The sequence below is a fragment of the Pristis pectinata genome, chromosome 5 (genome assembly GCF_009764475.1).
Source record: "Pristis pectinata isolate sPriPec2 chromosome 5, sPriPec2.1.pri, whole genome shotgun sequence".
In the NCBI taxonomy this organism is placed as follows: Eukaryota; Metazoa; Chordata; class Chondrichthyes; order Rhinopristiformes; family Pristidae; genus Pristis; species Pristis pectinata.
In genome coordinates, this window is record NC_067409.1 from 12340756 (window position 1) to 12362696 (window position 21941).

Here is a 21941-nt window from a genome sequence, read left to right on the forward strand (position 1 = left end):
AGTGTAGGAGGATGAGAGGTGACTTGATAGAGGTATATAAGATTATGAGAGGCATAGACAGCCAGCACCTTTTTCCCAGGGCAGCAATGGTTTAAGAGGACATTTGTTTAAAATGAATGGAAGAAAGTTTAGGGGAGATATCAAAGGTAGGTTTTTTTTTTAAAAACACAATGGTGGGTGCCTGGAATGCACTGCTGAGGGTGGTGGTAAAGGCTGATACAATAGGGACACTTACAAAAAGATGCTTAGATAGGCACATAGATGCAAGAAAAATGGAGGGTTATGGGCTGTGCGGAAGGGAAGGGTTAGATTGACCGTGGAGTAGGCTTATATAGGTCAGCACAAGATCAAGGGCCAAAGGGCCCATACCATGCTGTACTGTTCTATCTACAAACTTATTGGTTTTACCGCCGATAACCATACGCTAGTCATTAACATGTATTGCCAAACATTCAGGGTACCAGCACCAATTCCTATGGTACTCCACTGGTTACAGGCTTTCAAATCATAAAAACAAACATCCACCATCACCCTCTGCTTCCTGTTAAGCCAATTTTGGATCTAATTTGCCAACTTGCCCAAGGCCTCACTAACAGTATTGCTGCACTGCCTCATCTAGAAATTCTGTTAGAAAAAGTTAACAAAAGTGGTCACAGGCAAGTGGTCATCTCCTCCTAACAAAGCCATGATAACTACTGTAGATTAATCTCTGCATTTCCAAGTGTATATTAATTCTGTCCACAAATTTTTTTTTCCCCATTAGCCTGTCTACCACTGATATTAGGCCTGTAATTACCTGCCTTATCCACTAGTACAGCAGAAAGATAGCAGCGATAAGTGCAAAAAAAATTTAAAAGGCCAGATGGAGCAACATCTTTAGTAGTGGTGACAGATTAGGATTAGGCTCGAGTTGCAAATATAGAGCTCTAACATTTTATTCAAAGTTCACTTAAATGAGTAAAGTAGAATATAAAGAACTTGCAGAGAATCGCATAGTAAGAAAATAAGCTGACATGGTCAGACATACCTGCCCCTCGAATGGACTCTGCTTCTTCACCAGTCTGCTTTCCATACTAGATTCATCTTCAGATTTTTCTCCAGATCTTTGGGGAGCAGCCAGTGGAGGATTTTTATTTTTCAGAAGATGTTTCAGGAGCTCATTCCCTGATTCTTGCTTTGATGCTGGTACGTTTGCTCCAGCAGCTGGTCCGTGTGTTGAAACAGCAGGCTGTTGCATGCCAATTTTCTCCTCCAACTTCACCTGGTTCTGCGTTTCCATATTGTGTTGTGCATGCTCATGGCACTCTGTAGTTTCTGTCTGTTCCACCTTCACTGAGTTTGGCCTGGCAGCTTCATTTGATGGACTATGTTCTGTTTCAGAGGGGAGACAGGGCTGCTGTAACACTATTCTCTGTGGTACACTAACATTGGAAGAAAGCTGACGTTCAAGTTCAGATGGAGGTTGGTTGTCACTTGAATTATTAGCTAATTGATTTAACTCTCCATTCTCATTCTCACCTTGATTATATACAAAATCACCAGGTAGATTAACAGCTGCATTAGCAGAGTCAGCAACAATGGGTGTGGTTGGTGCAGTAATATCAGAATGAGGAGTAGATGGTGTCCTCGCACAGTCATCTTCGTCATCCTTCTTCTTCTTTCTGTTTCTTCTCTTCTTTCCCTTTTCCTCTGGTATAATATTGGAATAAAGTTGTATGAGTGATTGACCTGGGCCTGGATAATTGCCTGGTAATTGCATTCCACTCTCTGGACCAAAGTGGCCTCCATCAACTTTCCCTTGAGATCCAACAGGCATATTTGGTCCAAATGGAGGGCGTGATGGGTTCTGTGGAAAGCCAAGACCAGATGGCACCTGGTTCATAGGATGGATAGGTGGGCATCCACCTGGGACCGCATGACCTTCAGGCTCAAATCCTGCCGTCCCCATTGGCCTATTGTCACTGCACTGCATATAAGGTGTTGGAGGAGGTGAATTCATGAATTGTGGAAGCAGATTCTGTTGCTGGGGAGGAATAAGACCCATCTGCTGCACCTGCTGCGGGGGTCTTTGAGATTGCACGAAATCACAAGGCAACTCAGAATTAAAATATGGCATTTGTGACAGGGTTGGCGCATTCAAATCGGAGATCCCTTGCTGCTGCTCCATCTCCATTCGCTTTTGCATAGCACGGTGACGTTCAACTTCTTTCATAAGCTGGATTCGCTGCCTCTCCTGCTGCTCTCGTAAACGCTCCCTCCGTTCCCTCTCCTGAAAACTTTCACTGAATGGGTTGTTGTCATCAAATTCGACTCGCGGTGGCACATTGGACTGTTGATTTGCTGTGACTGTTGCCCCTTGAGTAGATGGGGTGTTGGATATTGGCAACTGAGGTGGTGCAGGGTGCTGCATCCTAGGGGTACCCATGGGAAGGGGGGGAGGGGCAGCTGCATTCGGATTGCAAGACTGCCATTGAGGAGCAGTAGCCATTCTGTTACCCACTGGCTGTGGAGGAACAGGTGGCTGCATTTGTTGTCTGGGCTGCTGCTGTGGCATCATTGGGAAATTCTGTTGCGTTACTGAAGATGGAGTCCCACCTTGAATTGAGGGAAGCTGGGCTGATCCAGCAGGCATCATGGAGGATGATAGCATTGAACATTGTTGCTGCTGCTTTATACGATATTCTTCCATGAGTTCTGAATGTTCCTTTTGCTGTTTTCGAATCTAAAAAGATATAAAATTCATTCGTCAGTTGTTTGTTCCAATCAGAAATCTGATTAAATTTTCCTCTGTTATTTTGTTTGGATGTCTATAATACATTCCGGTGAGAATGCCCCCTTTCTGTTTGGAGCAGTGATCATTTCTTTAACCAATACTGCCAACCACCTCTTCCTTCTTCACCCTGTCCCATCCCATTTTAAATTCTGGTTCCAAGACCTCACTTTCCAAAATAACTATAATATCATACTCCCATGCATCTTAACTCATCAGCCTCTTCTCAACCGAAACAACTTTATGAGAACAATAACTAACTTCAGCAATCCTGGGTAAAAGAGTAAAGACTAGCCAGAATTTCTATTCTATCCCATACCTCTACTGGGATCAACTTGAACACAAACAAACTCCAGCAGAGCACAAGAACAGACTTAACTGCAGGGTTTTCTGCAGTGGGGGAAAACTGAATGATGCTTCAGAATTTACCACAATGCCATATCTGCAAATAGGAAAGTTACCTGTTCCAATTGCTTTTGCACCATACTTTGTTGTTCAGTTACATGCTTAAGCTGCTCTGCATCTTCCTCTGGAAATTCTCGTCCAGCCTTTTTAGCTGTGCGTTGTTTAGCTGAGAGAGCCTTCTTCGATTTCCGGTGGGCTCCAATCTGTTCCTCAAGAAATTTCTGCTGCATTTGGAGGAGTTGTTGAGTTTCTTGAAGCCATTCTTCATACTGTTTCTTCTGGGCATCATCTGAGGAATAATAATATTTCTTAGCTAACGGGAATGGGGAAGAGAAAACTACTTTCTAATATCTTTCACAACCTCATGGTGTCTCCAAGTCTTTTACAGTCACTGAAGCACTTTTGGAATGTGGGACTGTGCAGCTAACATGGACAGAGTGACATGCCACAAACACCACTGTGACAAATTGTTTTTAGGTGCTTATCTGAGGATAAATAGAGGACAAGGTATCAAAGAGAATTCCACTGCTTTTCTACAAAATAGTGATATAGAATCTTTTACGTCCACAAGACTGTAGAATTGACTCAGTTTGATATTTTATCAATAGACATCTTTTAACATCTCCAGAGACCCAGTCAATCTGGAGCATAAGCCTAGATTTTGTACAAGTGCCAGGTACATAAAGCTTTCTATGCTTATTACCATTGCTTTAACACAACTCATGAGCGGTGCTTTTACACTGTTCTCCATGCTTTATATTTCTACTGTTACACCAAATCTTTAAGCAGAGCAGCAAGATTGTTGACATTTATGAAGGATAGATTGATAAATATTTAGATCAGTATTTCATTGGAAGGTAGCAGTTCTAGCATTGCTTTTAGGGTCACAGCCCACACTGAGGCATGAACTACATGCTTCTGAACTGGAGACAGAGATTCACAACTAGCAAAACTCAGATGAGTGGTCCAACATTTGATCTGCCAGGTTTACTTGTTCAAATTGAGGAGATTAGCTTCAGGCTCTTTGCTCCACAGAAAACGAATTATTGTTAGTGCTGTCTAAATTTCAAAGATGTACTGTTCTGGTGGTCTGACAGGATCGACAGAGAGGAAACACTGTTATAGTTTGTGGTACTGATGTGAATAGAAGTGACATCAACTTAAAAAATTAAGGACGAGTTCCAAACATTATCTTGTCAAATACAAAATTAAACACCACTGATCTGGATATGGAGTTTTAAGTTCACCACCTCACCAAGCCAATACTAAGTAGTAGCAAGTGCCTATGGAAGAACTTTAAGTTTGTACATTCTCAAATATTCAATAACACACAAAAACTGAATATTGAGAACCAGTTGCCTACAAAACTTTAAAACATCCTGCATACAACAGAACATGGCGCTTCTGTAACAGTCCACTGAAAATGGGTTATCCAATTTGGAATTAATCAACCACTAATGCATGGTGCTCAAAACAAAGGTTCAGGAGCAGACCTTTTGACCTAGGTTGTAGGACTACCACCTAAGCAAGGAAGATGTGCACCAAATTCAAAGCAATGTTGCCAAACAAGTGCATACTCTGGTAAATATTCAGATGTTGATATTGACTTGCATTCTTCATAATACAAAAAATGAAACTCTTAACACAGCTTCCATGACTTCAAAAGCAATGTACTTGGAAATAAAATGTTCAAATCCTTAAGACAATTCGAAGTTCTTCACACCAAGAGTTATTTTTGAAGGGAATTCAAATAATTTACTCACATTAAAATCTCACAAATGAGCTAAGTAACCCACTAACCTGTTGAAGACTTGTTGGTATAGGGAAACATTTTGGTCAGACACTCGAAAAAGGCACTTGCTCCGTTTTAAGTCGTGACCTTTTATGTGGCATGAACAGAACAACAGGGGCCTTGGCTTAACTTTCCCAAAAAAGATACCACTTTCCAGCAGTAGCAGCAAGCACTGTGGATTTTAGACCAGGACTAGGATTTAAATCAACTGTTTTCTACCAGCGAGTCAGGTACATCAACAGGAAATAAGCTAGTGAATGGACAAAGGTTTGCAGCATTTCAAAACCTACTAAATTCAGACTGTATAATTGTTTCCCTCTCCTTCAAGCTATTTTCAGAATTAATGCCCAAAACATTTTATTGAATTTTGTCAAAAAAAACTAGATGCAAAACTCAATAATTTCCTTAAGCACATAAAAATAATTGGATAAAATTAAGAAAAACTTCAATTAAAGACACTGCAACTTACTCATGAAACCAGGACCAAAAGATGGAGGGTTTGGTCGCTGCATTTGAGGTGCCAAATTTCCATCCTGAAAACAATCCAAATATAAATATTTTAGTACTTTTCATGGTGAAATGATCTTCCAATCTAGAAAACATTGTTTTATATTTCTAAATAATATAATCAGATCCATCTCTAAAGACTTGCTCGCCCACAACAACAAGATTAATTTTTATTTTAGGAATTTATTTTAAAAGTTATTTTGTTGTCCTTATTCTCATCCCAGATGTCTCCTAGGTGCTGCTGAAGTCCTTTGAACGTTTAGAGACACTTTAAAAAACAGTTCAACAAGGCTTGAACAATTAGTCATAGAAAGATGCAATTGGGGAACCAGTCCTTCAGCTCACTGAGTCTGTGCCAATCATCAAGCACCCATTTTTACATGAATCCCACCCTAATCCATTTTATTCTCCCCATATTCTCATCAAATCCCCCTCCCTCACCCCACCAAGATTCTACTGACCAAGTATTTTACAATGGCCAATTAACCTACCAACCTGGACATTTTTGGGATTTGCAAGGAAATTGGAGCACTCGGAGACCCATGCGGTCACAGGAAGAAGCTGCAAGCTCAATTCAAATAGCACTGAAGGCAAGGATTGAACCCAGCTCATTGGAGCTGTGAGGCAGTGGGTCTATTAGCTATGCCACTGTGCCACCACTAATTCTATGAGCAAATAATTGAAAATTCCCACAAGTCACTGAAAATGTATTAAAATAATTGAGCACGTAAAATAAAGTAAATCACTTAACAATTTTCTTGAGGGGCCCCTATGCTCTGTTGATGAACTAAGTGGCAAATCCAGGGCAGAGTAGGAGGTCAGACAGACCAGAATCTGAGCTCCAACTCACCTCATGTTTCAATGCACAGGCATAGAAGTCAGAAATGAACTGACAGTCAGGGAGGACACTGACAACAATGTCCTATAGAAGCAGCAGCAAGAGGGAGGCTGTATTTGGGGCTCAAGATGCGATCTCCACTACATATCAGAGAAATCAAACACAGATTGGTTCTGCATTGTGGTCACTCATTCAGTCCACAACAGTGACCTTGAGCTTCCAGTTGCCAGTCACTTTAATTCCCATCCTACTTGACTGACCACTCTGTCTTTGACCTCCCATACGGCTTCAAGAAAGTAATGTCAAGGACCAACATGCATACGAGTATTGTAAAATTAATTCACAAAGATGATCACTCAAATTATGAGATTCTAAGGGGGTGTCAATGTCATTAACAGGGCACTGAGAAGCTTGAGGATTATCTGATTGAATCCAAGTTTACAACAAGATAAAGAAAAGATAAATTCTTCTCATTAGTAGAATGGTCAAGAAGTCAAATAATTACTTAAACTTGTCTAAAAGTCCAGAAATCCAGAGTGGAACTAAACAAATGGATCATGTAGATAAAAGGTCAATTTCAGTATGATTCTTTGATGGGAGTAAAGGGTAATTATGGCTGAAATTCAGCAAAATGGCAACACTGTTCACAATACATTTCATCAATTCAACACACAGTATGGAGTTAAATAACTACCGAGGTAACTCCTTGGTGAATGGGATTCTGCCCACCATCTCCATTCTGTGGACTTGACATTTGCTGACCCATGAAGGGAAACCTGTAAGAAATGATGAGAGAATACTGTTAGAAATGCAACAAAATTTTCAAGCACACTCAACTTTAGAGAGGAGCTACAGAAATAACCAGCATAATTCCTGAAAAAAAACCACTTTATATTATTTCTGGTTTGGCCGCCATGAAAATAATATGGAATATTCTTTTATAGCATGTTGTAAAAACATAAATGAGACAAAAGGCACAGAAATTTCCTTCAGTGTATCTGCTTGACAAAATTGTACGTTTGATTCCATTAGAAATCAATGACGGCTAAGTTCTATTTCCTGACCTGTCCCCAAAAGGAAGTTTGATGCCTCTTGCTATATGATATCTGGAACAAAATTGCTACAGCCAATAACTCACCATCTGATTTCCCCCCTTCAATGAAGATCAGATGCTTCACTCCTGAAGTGCGGCTAGCTCCAATACCACAACATAATTTAGGGAGCAGTCAAATGAGATTCCTCTCAAGTTTTAGAACAAAAGCTATCATGTGATCACATGATAATTTATTGTGCATACAAAAAGTTTTCATTTGTATTTCAGCTTTAATGCAACAAAAGGTTATAAGGCACTTTACAAGAAGGGCATCATACGAAATATAACCTTAGGTTATCCATGAAAACATTACGGAGATTAAAAGTTTGATTGAAGAAATTGGTTTCAAGAAGCATCTCAAAGGGAGAGAGAGAAGTGGAGAAGCAAAGGAGCTTTAGGTGGGAATTCCAGAGCTTAGGGTCTGAAATGGAATTGGAGCAGAGTTACTTTGGGCAGATGAGGTTACTGGAGATAGAGAAGGATGAGGACGTGAAGAAATTTGAAAATGGTGAGAATTTAAAAAAGTGTTGTTTAACCATGGGTCACCAAGTTGACAAGCATAATAGTGATAGGTGAATTGAACTTGGTGCAAATGAGGGCACAGGCAACAGAATTTTGGTGACCTCCAATTTATGGAGAGTAGAACCAAAACTTTGTTGGAAAGGTCAACAAACCTAACAAAAGAATGGGTGAATTTTAAAAAAAATAGTTGATTACAATATAAGGAAATATCAGGGGTATGAAACAAGCAGTTCTTGTTGAGAGACACATGTCTGAAGCTTTTCATAAGATCAAAAATGATAACAAGGCTGCAATCAATTTGTTCTCTTTCAGATCTCATGAAAAACAGACAGGAGTCAGAGGCTAAGGACAAAAGATGATAGCTTCCTAATTTCTGGAGAGATGGTGGTGAGGTGGATCAAGGTGTGGTCAGGATACGTATGGACAACATTATGAACAATACTGCAGATGTTGGAATCTGGGGCAACAAACAATCTGCTGGAAGAACTCAGCAGGTCAAGCAGCATCTGTGGAAAGAAAGGAATTGACGACATTTTGGGTCAAAACCCTACATCCAGTCCTGATGCAGGATTTCGACCTAAAACATTGACAATTCCTTTCCTCCCAAAGATGCTGCTTGACCCACTGAGTTCTTCCAGCAGATTGTTTGTTGCTCCCAAATCTATGTTAATCCACCTGCAAAGAGCTAAACGTATTATGCAAAAATTATCTTGGCCAATTCCACATCCCAATATCCTAGTCTCAGTCTGACAAAATACTGAAGCTCCTCTTCAACAAAAGAACTTAACATGAAAGAATGTGACATTCCAAATCTACTTCATCACCTTGTGATTACAGGTCTCAATATTGTAAAATATTTGGTATTACATCTTACTTCATACTCAAAGTACAGACTACTGAGAATTCTCAAAGCATTAAAATCTCAACATCACAGCTCAGACCTCACTAAATTAGAACATCAGAAAAAAAATGAAATAAACCCAGTTCATTCTGGGGCAGGCACGGTAGTGTAGCGGTTAGTGTAACGCTTTACAGCACCAGCGACCCAGGTTCAATTCCGGCCACTGTCTGTAAGGAGTTTGTACGTTCTCCCCGTGTCTGTGTGGGGAGATGTATTTCACTGTGTGTTTCGATGTACATGTGACTGACAAAGATATCTAATCTAATAAGATATGCAGTAAGAATGTACATTTTAACATGTAAAATTTCAAATTGCATTAGCAGCATGATTTCAGTAAACCTTAGATAGTAATTGTATGACAACTATTTATAGTCCTTGTATTACCAGTGAAACAATTCTTAAATCTTCTACCTACTTGGGTAACTAACTGATGAATGACAAGTTATTGTGCACACAAGTTTAGAAAGCAACTTCAGATCAATACCAATTACTTGGACTGGAATTATGGCCAAGGGACTTAAGTAGAATTTGATAGCATAGTTGTTTCACGGTATAGTTGTGTGTAAAATTTAGGATAGCAAGTCTTCACTCAGGCTGTAGGGTCAGGAAGAGATGCAACAAGTGAGATGAAGAGCTGAAAATACTTCATACTTCACAATGGAAGAGGTTTGTTTTACTGTTTTCACAACTTAATATTTTACTCTTCTGGAAGTACGTACAAATGTGTTGGTCTGATTTAAGTCCTAGGATGCCAAATAAGTGGTAGTGTCTGGATTGACTTCATTGCCAAGAGAGGAAGGAAACAAAACAGATCTAATAGTTAATTGATTTATGTAGAAAGAGATTTAACTGAGGATAATTGGGAGCATTTGAAAGGTCAAAGATATTTTACATTTTTGTACTACTTATTATGCACAAAGTAGCATGCCAAAGAATACTGCAGGTAAAAATGAATGCACAGAAAGAATGGTGCAGAACACAAGGACACGTAGAATGGATAATGCAATGAGGAAACACGTTGCTGGCATTAGAAAAGAAAAAAAAATGGGATTTACTCAGGTTTTTCTTTGGGAAGAGTGAATATTTTGGTGAAAGCCTTGCTGTGGCTGACGAGGAGATGCTGAGAGAAGGTATTTTGATTAGATTTTGAGGAGGAGTATTCAAGTATTAAACAGATCACTCTTCAAACAAGTACAAAAAGTGGGATTTTGTTATAGAAGTAAAAGTGGCACCACTGTGGTATAGCTACAAAAAGAAAAATCTTTACCTGTTCATTACTATTGGTGGCATTCCCAAGTTACTTTGGGCCATAACTCTGTTGATTCCCTTTAATGCTACCATCTTTGCTTTCATGATAGGATCAGTAATAGCATCAAAATCTGTAAAACAATACAACAAAATTTAGCATGATCCAAACGAAAAAGTATGTAACAATTCCTTTTTTCACCTCTTCAAAATGATCCCCGTCAACTGGAAATAGAAGGCTTCAACACCAAAACAAATGTCAGTCCAAGCAAGTAGAATTATTATCTGCATTAGAACGAGGCACATTCTAAATTTCCTCTCTAAACATCATGAGCAAGTGACTGACACATCTTATTATAGACCAAATAAATGATTTCTGATTAGCAAGTAGGTAAAAAGGGCACAAAATCCATTCAGATGAATCTGATTTGAGGTGGAGGCCAGTGTGTGCTACATTAAGACTCCAAACTGGTACTGAACGCCTGAAGATGCATGTGAAAAAAAAACTGTAACACCAATTCTCAAAATGAACAAATCAATGTGGCTAGATCCAATGGCATTGTAATCATAAGATTTTCAAGAATCTTGCACTTTGCTAAGTACAGCTATTGCTTCAAGATCAGGTAGCAATGCTGATCTGGTTTGGGTCCACCTGCTCAAACAATCAAGGGCCTATAAGTTCTGTGTTATATTTACAAAAAGAATAAATTAAGTCAAAAATGCTAAAAAGCTAATTTGATGTGTCACCTGTGGTTCAATTGGTGGTGACTGTGAGTGAGTGAGGAAGAGATCAGGAGACAAACCTTACAAGTCTCCAGTGCATTACTGAGGGAGGCTACTTTTCCAGAAGTACTGCCTTTTAGGCAAGACATTGTCAAAGACCTTTCTGCTCTCTTTACAACATAACTTATGAATTATCCCCAGTATCTTGGCACACACACAATCCTTAAATCCACATTCCTAAACAGATCTTCTGGTCACATAACATCACTATCCACAATATGAAAATAGGTTGCCAATAACTGCATTACAATAGTAACTACACTGGCTGTAAAGTGCTTTGGGATATCCTGCTATATAAATGCAAGTATTTCTTTAAAGCCAGCAAGTTACTGGAAAATAAAGTCTAAAAGAAAAAACTGAAGTAACAGAAAGATCTGAATGTACAGAAATACAAATGACGAGAATTACAAAATAGTTAATTTAGGTCATAAGGCCAGCTGGAGTTCATTTCTAGAGGGATAAATCGAAAAGCAGAGAAGTTATGATAAATGTACAGAATCTTGGATAGACTACCATTATGGCACTGTGAATAATTATGGCCTTCACTGCACAAAAAGAATGCAGATGCTTTGGAAATTATGCAAAAAAGATTTGACCAATGTAAGAGTAAAACTGAAAGATTTAATCCTTCCTGATAGCTTTAAACAAGCTGTTTTGCCAACATTGTGTTTTTAGTTCAAATTTCCAGCACATGCAATTTTAAAAAAAAAATTTCATTAAGCAGGCTGGAGTTCTTTTCCCTAGGAAACACGTCGAGGTAAACTGATGAATGCTTGAAGATTTTGAAAGGGGTGGACAGAAAGTTAAGTTTCCATTTGCAGGCAAGTCCAAAACTTGGGGCATAAATATAACAGTCACTAATAATTCCAAGAGGGCCTAAACTATATTCAACAATGATCTGAAAGAATCTATTTTAAAAAGAACTACAAAATGTTTTGAGCCTTATTTTGTTTGTGGCACAAAACTCTATCCCAAGTACTGTAAATAAACCAATTTTCTCTGATCCACTCAGTTCCAATGTAAAGGGAGTAGCTATCAATGCTGCACCCCTTTTCATAACAACATGAATTATAGATTCTAGAATTTGCAATTTTCACTGTAAACGACTTCTCCCAAATATAATCTTACAACAATATTTCCACTAATGCAATCAACATGATAGATACTAAGAAAGTAATTCACAAGCATATGTAGATTAAAATGTGTGATTTGACTGATTACGTACAATTAGAATGTCATGAAAAATATTTCTATTCCAGCTTCTGAAAGGATGTGCTTGTAACCTGTCTCGATTTGTGTGAAAACAAAGAAATCAAAATAATCATTCATTACTTTTTACGTCCTTGTATTTTTTATTTTAACTGGTTCTAACTCAGCATGTGTCAGATTTGGGTGTGAAATACCAACTGCCAGTGGAATGTTTAGGTATCGGTGTGGTGTGACATTGAAACAAAGTGCATTTGGTAATGGTAGGATTTTGGAACTGCCCTCCAATAATATTACAAATGGACATAAAAAAGAATGCTGGTTAGTTGGCGTCTTTGAACCTGATCCAATGAGCCAAGTACCATCTAGATCTGAGTTATCAGCTGGTTCGGACTTGTTATCTAAATAAAAGTTAAAATACGAGTTTGAATGCAAGTTCTATAACTTGGTATGCAAGAACAACAAGAAATATGCCCCCCCCCCCCCCCCCCCAAAGGCCAACAATGTCTCCCTGCAGCCCCCCCCCCCCCCCCCAAAGGCCAACAATGTCTCCCTGCAGCCCCCCCCCCCCCCCCCCCCAAAGGCCAACAATGGCTCCCTGCAGCCCCCCCCCCCCCCCCCCCCAAAGGCCAACAATGTCTCCCTGCAGGGAGGATTGATGCACCAATGTCATGCAAACACCATCCCTCCAATATTTCCTGCCAAATCAGACAGAATCCTGATTGGAATGTATAACTGACTAGTTGACAATCCTTGAGTTCCTCACACTATTGAAACATCACCATCTATAAAAAACGTCCATCACATTCTTAAGGTCAATGAGAATGAGCAACAAAGATAAATTAATATGCTACCACATGCAAAAGCAAAACAAGCAAACTGGGACAACAGGAATACTAATTCAACATATTATGCTTGGAGACAAGAAAGAGGGAAATAACAGAAAGAAAATGATGAACACACTTCAGTCCTAATCATTATTTCAATTGATCTTAAAGTTCGAATCTCAAACCTTGAAGAACAAAGTATTAAATTTTATTTGTGATGATCTCCAAGGCCAGATAACTCATTAGGCTGGGTTATCCATACAAGAAGGTTGCAAGGACACATCAAGGGGAGATGCTAACCTTGGAGCTACATTGCAGCCTAACGTCACTTCCATACAAGGATGATAAAGGTAAATGATATGGATTCTCAGATTTCACTCTGGTTGCATGCACCACAGTGAATTTACTGAGGACATCGACAAGAGCTGAGTGAATGAATACCTACTCGACACATTGAACAACCTAGACTTGCCAATTTAGGGAGAGATTTTAATTATCACGTGTTCAATTCATAGTATTTAATGCAGGCAGGCATCAGGAAAAACATGGCAAATGAATGTTTTAACCATGATGATACCTGCTTTCCACTAGACAAAGCAAGTTAAAATCACTTCCATCAGTCAATAACATGGAATTCCAGACACTGCAAGCCCACTAATACTACAGCTGTGTTGTGTTGTCTGTAGTATAAATAGGCAGATTATTAAGTCACTTTGGGTCTTAACACTGGTGTCACATGCATATAAAGCAGAAACAACTTGGCACTGTTGATGAACTAAGCTAGTGTAAATATTTCATCTTGCTTTATTCTAGGGAGGAACTGCAAATCTCATTTCAAAGTACTTTTCACTTCACAGAAGCAAATACATTCTGTATTAGTTTGAGTTTAGAACTGTTTTCTCCAAGCTCTGAATTACAAATAATAACTCAAAATCTAAAAGCAACTGATGCATTGTCTTCACACAATTTTGTTTAATTTGTCGCATTCTACACGAACTGGAATCCTGCTTTCTAAAAATCAAATACAGGAAGTCCCTGGGTTACGAACGAGTTCCGTTTTTGAGACTGTTCGTAACCCGATTTTGTATGCAACTTGGAACAGTGTCCGCGCATGCGCACTTGGGCCAGGGATCGTGGCCGCACATACGCACTTGACCCGGTGTTCCCCGGCCACATATGCGCACTTGGCCCGGGGTTGGGCCAAAGAAGGTGTACCGCCGCTGTGGTAGGATCGGGGGCCGGGCCTGCTCACGAACCGACCATGAAGGTCGGTTCATAAGTACGGGCGTTCGTAAGTCGGGGACTTCCTCTAACTACCGATGCTGAAAATCTGAAATGAAAACAGGAAATGCTAGGAACACTCAGTAGGACAGGCAGGATCTATAGAAAGAGAATTCATGTTTCAGGTTAACTCAGTTTCTCTTTCATAGTTGCTGCTTGATCTGCTAAATGTTTCAGGCACTTTTAATTTTTATTCCCTTAATTCTAGTAATTTTTTTTTAAAGAAGAAGCTTCTCACGTTATTTTGTAATACATTGATTCAAGGACAAAGGCAGCACCAGAGAGTGAAAATGAAGAAAAATAGCAGAAATAATAATAAATGAACACAAGTTAAATAAGGCAAAACAGGTGGATGTAGAAGCAGAATATTAAGGCACATGGCAGTGACGTTGGGCAGAGCTCCTCACCTTAAGTTATAGACACCCTTACTAATATACAAATAAAAGTCCTAATGGGTAATATCTACCCCAATGTTTCCACATTTTAGGATTTGTCTCTATGTTCAGTTTCCAAATAGATTAATCTGTTCAGCCCATTTAGATTTCCTCAGTCAATTTAGTGTAGTTCACTGCATGCAGCACACAAAACATTTAAGTGTCTCATATTCGTTCTTGTTTTTAAATCTTTCCTGCTCTGAAAATGTAAATCACAAATCTTAAAATATAATCTTAGATAAATGCAATCTTCTATTCACAACAATTATACAGATTGAGTGAAGAGACTGAGTCTATTCTCTTTCCAGCATAGAAGACTCATGAGAGTCTAAAATCAATGAGGATTTACCATTCTTATACTACCTCAATGCACTGTTTGTACTACCTCCATGCACTGTTGTAATGAATTGATCTGTATGAGTGGTATGCAAGACAAGTTTTTCACTATACCTCGGTACATGACAATAATGGAAAATTTACCATTTGGTCATTCTGCATAAAAGTCCTCAATGTATTCTGTACTAACTCAATGCACCTACACTGTGTAATGAATTGATCTGTATGATCGGTATGCAGGACAAGTTTTTCCACTGTATCTCGGTACAAGTGACAATAATAAACCAATACCAAAGTCTGCTCAAGTTTGTAAATGATTTTGTCCATCAGCTCAACAAAAATGATCAGATCACTGTACATATACTTCAATATTTAAGAATCAATGCAAAATCATTAAACCTAATTCATTAATTTCTATTTTAGAGTATGGCAAAAATAAAACAACTTATGCCTGAACTCACCGACGTTAGGAAAGAAGGAATCAGTGGATCGGTGGCGTATCATTGCCTGCATTTGTCGCTGCTGTTGCTGCTCCTGCCTTTCTTGCTCCAGAAGGTCCTGTAACAGGAGGGGTTGCTCTTCCAAAAGGAGCGGCCTCTCCCGCTGACCCTGAGAACCCATTGCCTGAGGAAGCATGATTTGCTGTGTGTTGGACTGATTACTAGGTCCCGGCTGATTGGTTAGTGCCACATTTTGACTCGGAGTTTGCCCTGCTGCATAATTCTGGCTGGGTGGTTGAACTTGAAAAAAGGTCTGATTTCCTGAAGGGCCTTGCGAGAAACTACGTTTTAACCTTTGCCCTATTTGCATATTTGGATTAATTGGGTTCTCAGTCATCTGTCCTGGAGAAACTGCCATTTTGGGTGACTGTGGGACACCTGTTTCTGGATGTGGCTGGGGTGATGGCACAACATTGGAAGGTGAGCTCAATGATGCAAGTCCAGAATTAGTTGGCTTCTCAGTTAACAGATTTGAAAGGACCGGAGTAGAACCAGTCAGATTACATGAACTGCTTCCTAGGGAAATAGAAGTTTGGGTAGAAGACTGAGAGTCACTGAAACTTGGGCTAGCCCCCGTTAATTCTTGGTTACCATCAGCTCTTTCTTCCTTTGCGATTTCCAGTTCTCCGCCAATACAAGAGTCAGAAGTGGGAGCACTATCTGTTACTGTATCTTTTGCCTCAGACTCAGCTGTACTCACACCATAAGGAGCATCATGATTTCCATCACCAGTAACAGTTTCTGATTTTATAGAACCCTTTGATTCATTAGGACTACTATCAGTGGATCCTTCGCATGGCAATGCAGCAGCTTCTTTTTCAGGGAAACTACCCGGTTGTTCTCCTGCTTTGGCTTCCTGGTCACCTTTCTTTTCTTCTTCAGTCTTATGTTCATCCAGTTTAACATCTATTGGATCATTCAGCTCCAATTCTTCATTAAACATATCCTTCTTGTCACCCAGATCAAGCTCAGGGTCTGTGTAAGCAATAAGGTCAAACTCCCCTGATTTTAACAGATCATCCAAATGTGGGTCATTTGTTTCTATATTGTCTAAATTATCTAAATCAGGATCACCTTTTCCATCTACTGGATCCAAATTTAAATTTTCCAAATCTTCATCATCCAAGTCTTTAACTTCAAGATCTCTCACTCCATCAAGGTCCTTAACATCAAGATCTTTCACTGAAGGATCATCAGGATCAAGTTTCTCTACCATACCCTCTCCCTGTGCAGATGAACTGGCAGATAAGGAGACAGTTGATGAAAAAGCCTGACTTGCAGGAGGATTGCTTAAGGAACGGGAAAGGGGCACTACTGGATGGTTTATATGCATCTGCTGCTGTTGGTGTTGATTAAGCTGATCCACGTTATTACAATTTTCCATTTGATTACGTATACTCTGCTGGTTTGACATAGAGTCTAATGATTTTGGTCCTTGACTTGAAGTGAAGGCACCCTGTCCTGGCATAACTTCCCCAGGTCTTTGCTGCTGGATGGTTGGATCCAAGCCACTAGCTGATGGGAAAGGAAGCCGTGGCCCACTTTCTGGCATTCTGTGCCGAAGTTCAATGAATGGTTGACCCAAAATATTGTGCTGCTGCATTTGCATACCCTGAGGAGGAAAATGTTGAGGAATAATCACTCCATTGTTCACCTGTGGATTGTTTAAAGACCTGGTAAAGTCCACAGACAACGATCTCCTTAGGTGTTGTCGAAGACCTGGACCATGCATGTGCATCTGATGCTGTCCAAGAAAGTGTTCCTGACTTGCAAATGGTCTTTGTCCATTTCCTGCAAAAGAATACCTAGGACAAAGGAAGAGATTTAATATAAAACACCACTTCAGTCAGAATACCCTAAAATAGCTGAGAGTACATTACAGTTTGTATCTGTGAATTTACTTGAGACAAATAACTGCTACTAAGGTACCAATATTGTAGGGATAACAGCACAGTACTTATCTGCAATCATATGTAATGAAATTGATCCAAATGTATCAAGCTCAAGATTATGAAATATTATGAAACATCCCATATGTCAACAGTAATTTCTGAAATAATTCAGATCAAGTGGATTTACAAAATTCTATATTAATGCACAATAGTTGGTTTATGGGAATTAACTGATATGCAATCAAAATAGCTTCTGATTAATCTAATTTCCTGAATAAAAATAAAATTAATTGATCTCAACCTTGTTAGGGGAGAAAGCCTCCATCATTAAGGACCCTCACTATCCGGTACATGCCCTCTTCTCATTACTGCCATCAAGGAGGTGGTACAGGAGCTTGAAGACCCACACTTAATGATTCTGGAACAGCTTCTTCCTCTCTGCCATCAGATTTTTGAATGATCCACGAACACTACCTCATTATTCCTTTTTGCACTATTTATTTTTGTAATTTATAGATTTTTATGTCTTGCACTGTACTACTGCCAATAAACAACAAACTTCACAACATACGTCAGCGATAATAAATCTGATTCTCAAATACCTTGGACCTTGGGGTCTCATGACCATCCTTGTGGCATCTCCAGAAAATTGAGGTCTGTTAAATTGACCTTCAGTTAAAAAACGTCGCCTTGGTTCATTTGTAAAAGGGTCTGAAAATCTTTGGCCAGCTTGAGATGCAAGTGGAATTCTCACAATGCCAGGGTAAGGTGGAGGTGGCCTTCCAAATAATTCATTGTGACTTTTTAGATCCTCCTGTGGCCAGTGCCTAAGTGGTGTCGCTGCAGATGTCATTGCTTGGTCCTGCAGGCCCTTTTCCTGTCGAACTGCATTCTTCTGCTGTTGCTGTCGGAGAATCAGTTCCCGTAATCTCAGTCTCTGTAACAAATTATAATGGTCCTTACTCACAATCACTAAGACAATGTTTTAATTCTTCTTTGACTAAGAACAAATATATAACTTGTGGTCAGAGCCCACAAAGTTATTACAAATTACGCTGAACAGTTCATGCAAAGATATGTAATGAATAAATTCACCTTCATGTTGAGAACTGAATTTTAAGGTCACACATGGCCTAGATGTTCCAAATCAAATTAGCATTAAATTTCTTTTTATTAGGGGTTTCAAAGCAACATAACTATAAGACCAAGGTAAACATATCCCAAGAGATTTCCCAAAACAGTATGATCTGTATGGTTTCTAGGAGTATCGAAACCAATGGTAACCATATGGGAGTATTAAGGCACAAGAAATTCCATTTTCATGAAGCATATTCTAAGTACTTTTTCATTAATTGCTGATTTAACTTTCTACTTGACTTTCTGGCTACAAAATACAGGATTCCATGTAACACCTCTCAGAAGAAAATACTGCATAGAGAAAAATTATTTTCCTGTATCTTCACAAATAGTTATGACTTTTTCAGGTTCATAAAGATTGCTAAGTACAACTGCAACAACTGCACTGTCACTGACAAACATGTAGGTGATTAATTCTTGCTTGGAAAGGTAACCACATTTTCAAATCATGGTCCTATTGCAGAAAGCACTAGTATACTCTATTGGTCTAACTGTATTTGTATTATTTGGAATTGTTTCCAAATTACGTGAATTCACTGCCATTTGTTCTGGTTGAAGTGCAATTAGTCTGTCTAATCAGTAATTTTGTGTTTTAAGTGGCATCTTTCCCCATTAGTGTTTCTGTTTTCAAAAGTTCTTGTAACACAAAATGCCAAATCAGGCGGATGGCCTTTCTTGGTCCAACACCATTTCATGCCATATGGTAACCTAGTAGGTTCCAAAAATTGAGACCCACTGAATCGAAAGATCACAGTAATTAAATGGAAAAAAAACTTATTTTGGTTTTCTTCTATTTTAGCTGCATTCTCCACACAAATTGAAGTATTTGTAACTACATTTTATTAATATGTCATCTCTAAAGAATTATCCACCAACTCAAACCAAATCAAAATAAGGTGTCCTTTTTACCTGTCTTTGTTTCTCTTCAGTGTCCATGTGACCTGTGCTTGTGTTATTTTGAGTTTCAGATGTCAACACTGATTGGGCTTGATCTTGTGTTGGAGGCACACTATGAAACTGCTGAACATGTGAAGTTATGGGCGACTCTGTGGAACTGTTGAAATTCAGACTATCCGATGGAGCTCCTTGTTGGTCACTAACATCATGATTAAGTCTCCCCTGCACAAACGTGTCATTGGTTTGAGGTCTTGGGGTCCTCGGTGGTTGATCATATGGGTCATGCACCATATGTCCAAATGTATCTCCAGTCGGCCTCAGTGATGGTGGATGGGGTGAAAACGGGTCATCAGACATTCCAGCTTGTCTGGAATTTTGAGGAGTTCGACCACGTGGATCAGTGGGTCGTACAAATGTATCTTGCATATTTGGGGCTCTGTTATTTTGTGGTTGCAAGAATAGATCCTGATTTGCCAACAAATTTGGTCTCGTCAATGCTTGCCGGTCAAATGACTCTGTAGTAATAGGTCTGGGAGACTGTGGAGGTTGTGAAAAGGCATCAGTAACAACGGGTCTTGGGGTTGCAGGAGGTTGTGCATATGGATCAGAATATCGCTGACCAATTGGTGATTGTACAAAACGATCTCCAGCTCCGGGTCTCGGAGTTCCAGGTGGTTGGGAATATGGATCTGCTTGCTGTGGAGGTGGTCTTGGAGTATGTGGTTGCTGTGCATATGGATCAACCGGAGCTGGCCTTGGGGTTAAAGGTGGCTGTGAATAAGGATCAGTTGCAGGTCGAGGGGTTCCAGGGGGCTGTGCAAAAGGATCAGCTGTGGGACGAGGTGTTCCAGGGGGCTGTGCGTATGGATCAGTTGCAGGACGAGGAGTTCCAGGGGGCTGTGCATAAGGATCCTGAGGAGAACATCTCGACCTTGATCCTGGCTGAACAAACATATCCCCCTGGGTCTGCCGGGGAAGTCTCTGACCATGTGGATATGGCTCAGGACGAGGTGTATGTGGTTGCTGTGCATATGGATCCACTGCCTGAGACTGAGGCTGCACTGGGTTCTGTGGAAAGTTATCCATAGGTCTAGGGGTCAATACAGTTTTTTCAAACGGATCTACAGGAATGCGTCTTGTAGTTAGAGGCACAGATGCGTAAGGATCCTGTGGTGACTGAAGTGGTAGCATCGGTGTCTTAAACAAGTTACCACCTCCACCTTCTTTACCTGCTGGACCTGATGCTAGTTGTGATCGTGCATAAAGATCATGAGGTGCCATTCGGTTATGTGGCATCTGAATTCTAGGAAACACATCAGGCCTGAGTACAGGTTTAGCAAAAGGATCAGTTGAAATTGGTACATTGCCTAAGGAATCAGGGTTCATTGGTGGTCTTGGCAATCCTAATGGCTTTGAAAAATGATCTGTTGATACGGTCATGGCAGGTCTAGGTGTATCAGGTGCTTTTGCATAAGGATCATTGCTGGCTGGTGCTGGTGAACCAAAAGACTCATTAACTAATGAAGATCTACTTTTCTCGATCTGTTCAGTAGCTGGGGATGGTCTGGAAACACCTTGAGGAACAGCACAAGAATCTAAAGAGGACACTGAATTTCTCCGAGCAACTGGTGGTGGTCTTGGTGTTCCAACCATTTTTGCATATGGATCCCAAGGAGATGATGGCCTGGATCCATTTGCAGTTGAAGAAAACATCTGTGCTGACTGTGGCTGTGAAGTCTGAGGTTGTGTAAATGAGTCCTGTACAGGGGTCCTGGTTGGGGTTGGAGGAGGAGCCTGAGGTCTTAAGAAGACATCGTCTGATGATATTGATGCAGAAGTGCCAGGCACCTGAGGTCTTGTAAACCCTTCTTTGGGCAACTGTTGCAGCGGAGACAAGTGTCCATTGTCCTGTTCACCTACTTTAGGACTGTTGGAATCATCCCCGCCAGTTGATTGCTGGGTGCCAAACTGTTGCTGTTGTTGCTGCTGTTCATGTTTCACTTGTTCCAGTTTCTGTGTCGCTTCAATCTTGGCTTGCTGCTTACTCTTCTGGCGCATTTGCTGTTTTGGTATAATATGAAACATAAACTGATAAATTGAATGATGTTTGACTAATGTGGAATTGAAATAGAAACTTTAAAATTGCATAAAAAGCTATTTCTTAACATTTATGGATGAGTTTTGCTGAAGAGGATGCAGAGAAGTTTCACCAGGATGTTGTCTGGATTGAAGAACTTTAGTTATAAGGAGAGATCGAATAGCCTGGGCGTGTTTTCTCTGGAGTAAAGGAGGCTGAGGGGTGACCTGATAGAAGTATATAAAATTATGAGAAGCATAGATAGGGTAGATAGTCAGAATCTTTCTCCTATGGTAGGGGTATCAAAAACAAGATGGCATAGATTTAAAAGGAAGGAGTTTTAAAGAGGATCCAAAAGGAGTTTTTTTTTAAACACAGACAATGGATGCTATCTGGCAACCATTGCCAGAGGTGCTGGAGGAATCAGGTAAAAATCACTATGTATAGGATGCATAGGATACAGACTTAATGCAAATAGATTCAGCATAGATGGGCAAA

The 21941-nt window shown here is 39.9% G+C and overlaps 1 protein-coding gene across 1 annotated transcript in view; it reads right to left on the reverse strand.

Moving 5' to 3' along the window:
- The window catches only part of LOC127571029 (histone-lysine N-methyltransferase 2C-like), a 355346-nt gene that overhangs the window by 36182 nt on the left and 297223 nt on the right, over positions 1-21941 (reverse strand). The window contains 8 exon segments of the mRNA XM_052017016.1: positions 1028-2722; positions 3232-3464; positions 5437-5500; positions 7007-7088; positions 10096-10207; positions 15402-17245; positions 17935-18269; positions 19379-21427. Of these exon segments, the coding sequence (XP_051872976.1) occupies positions 1028-2722; positions 3232-3464; positions 5437-5500; positions 7007-7088; positions 10096-10207; positions 15402-17245; positions 17935-18269; positions 19379-21427 (6414 nt within the window).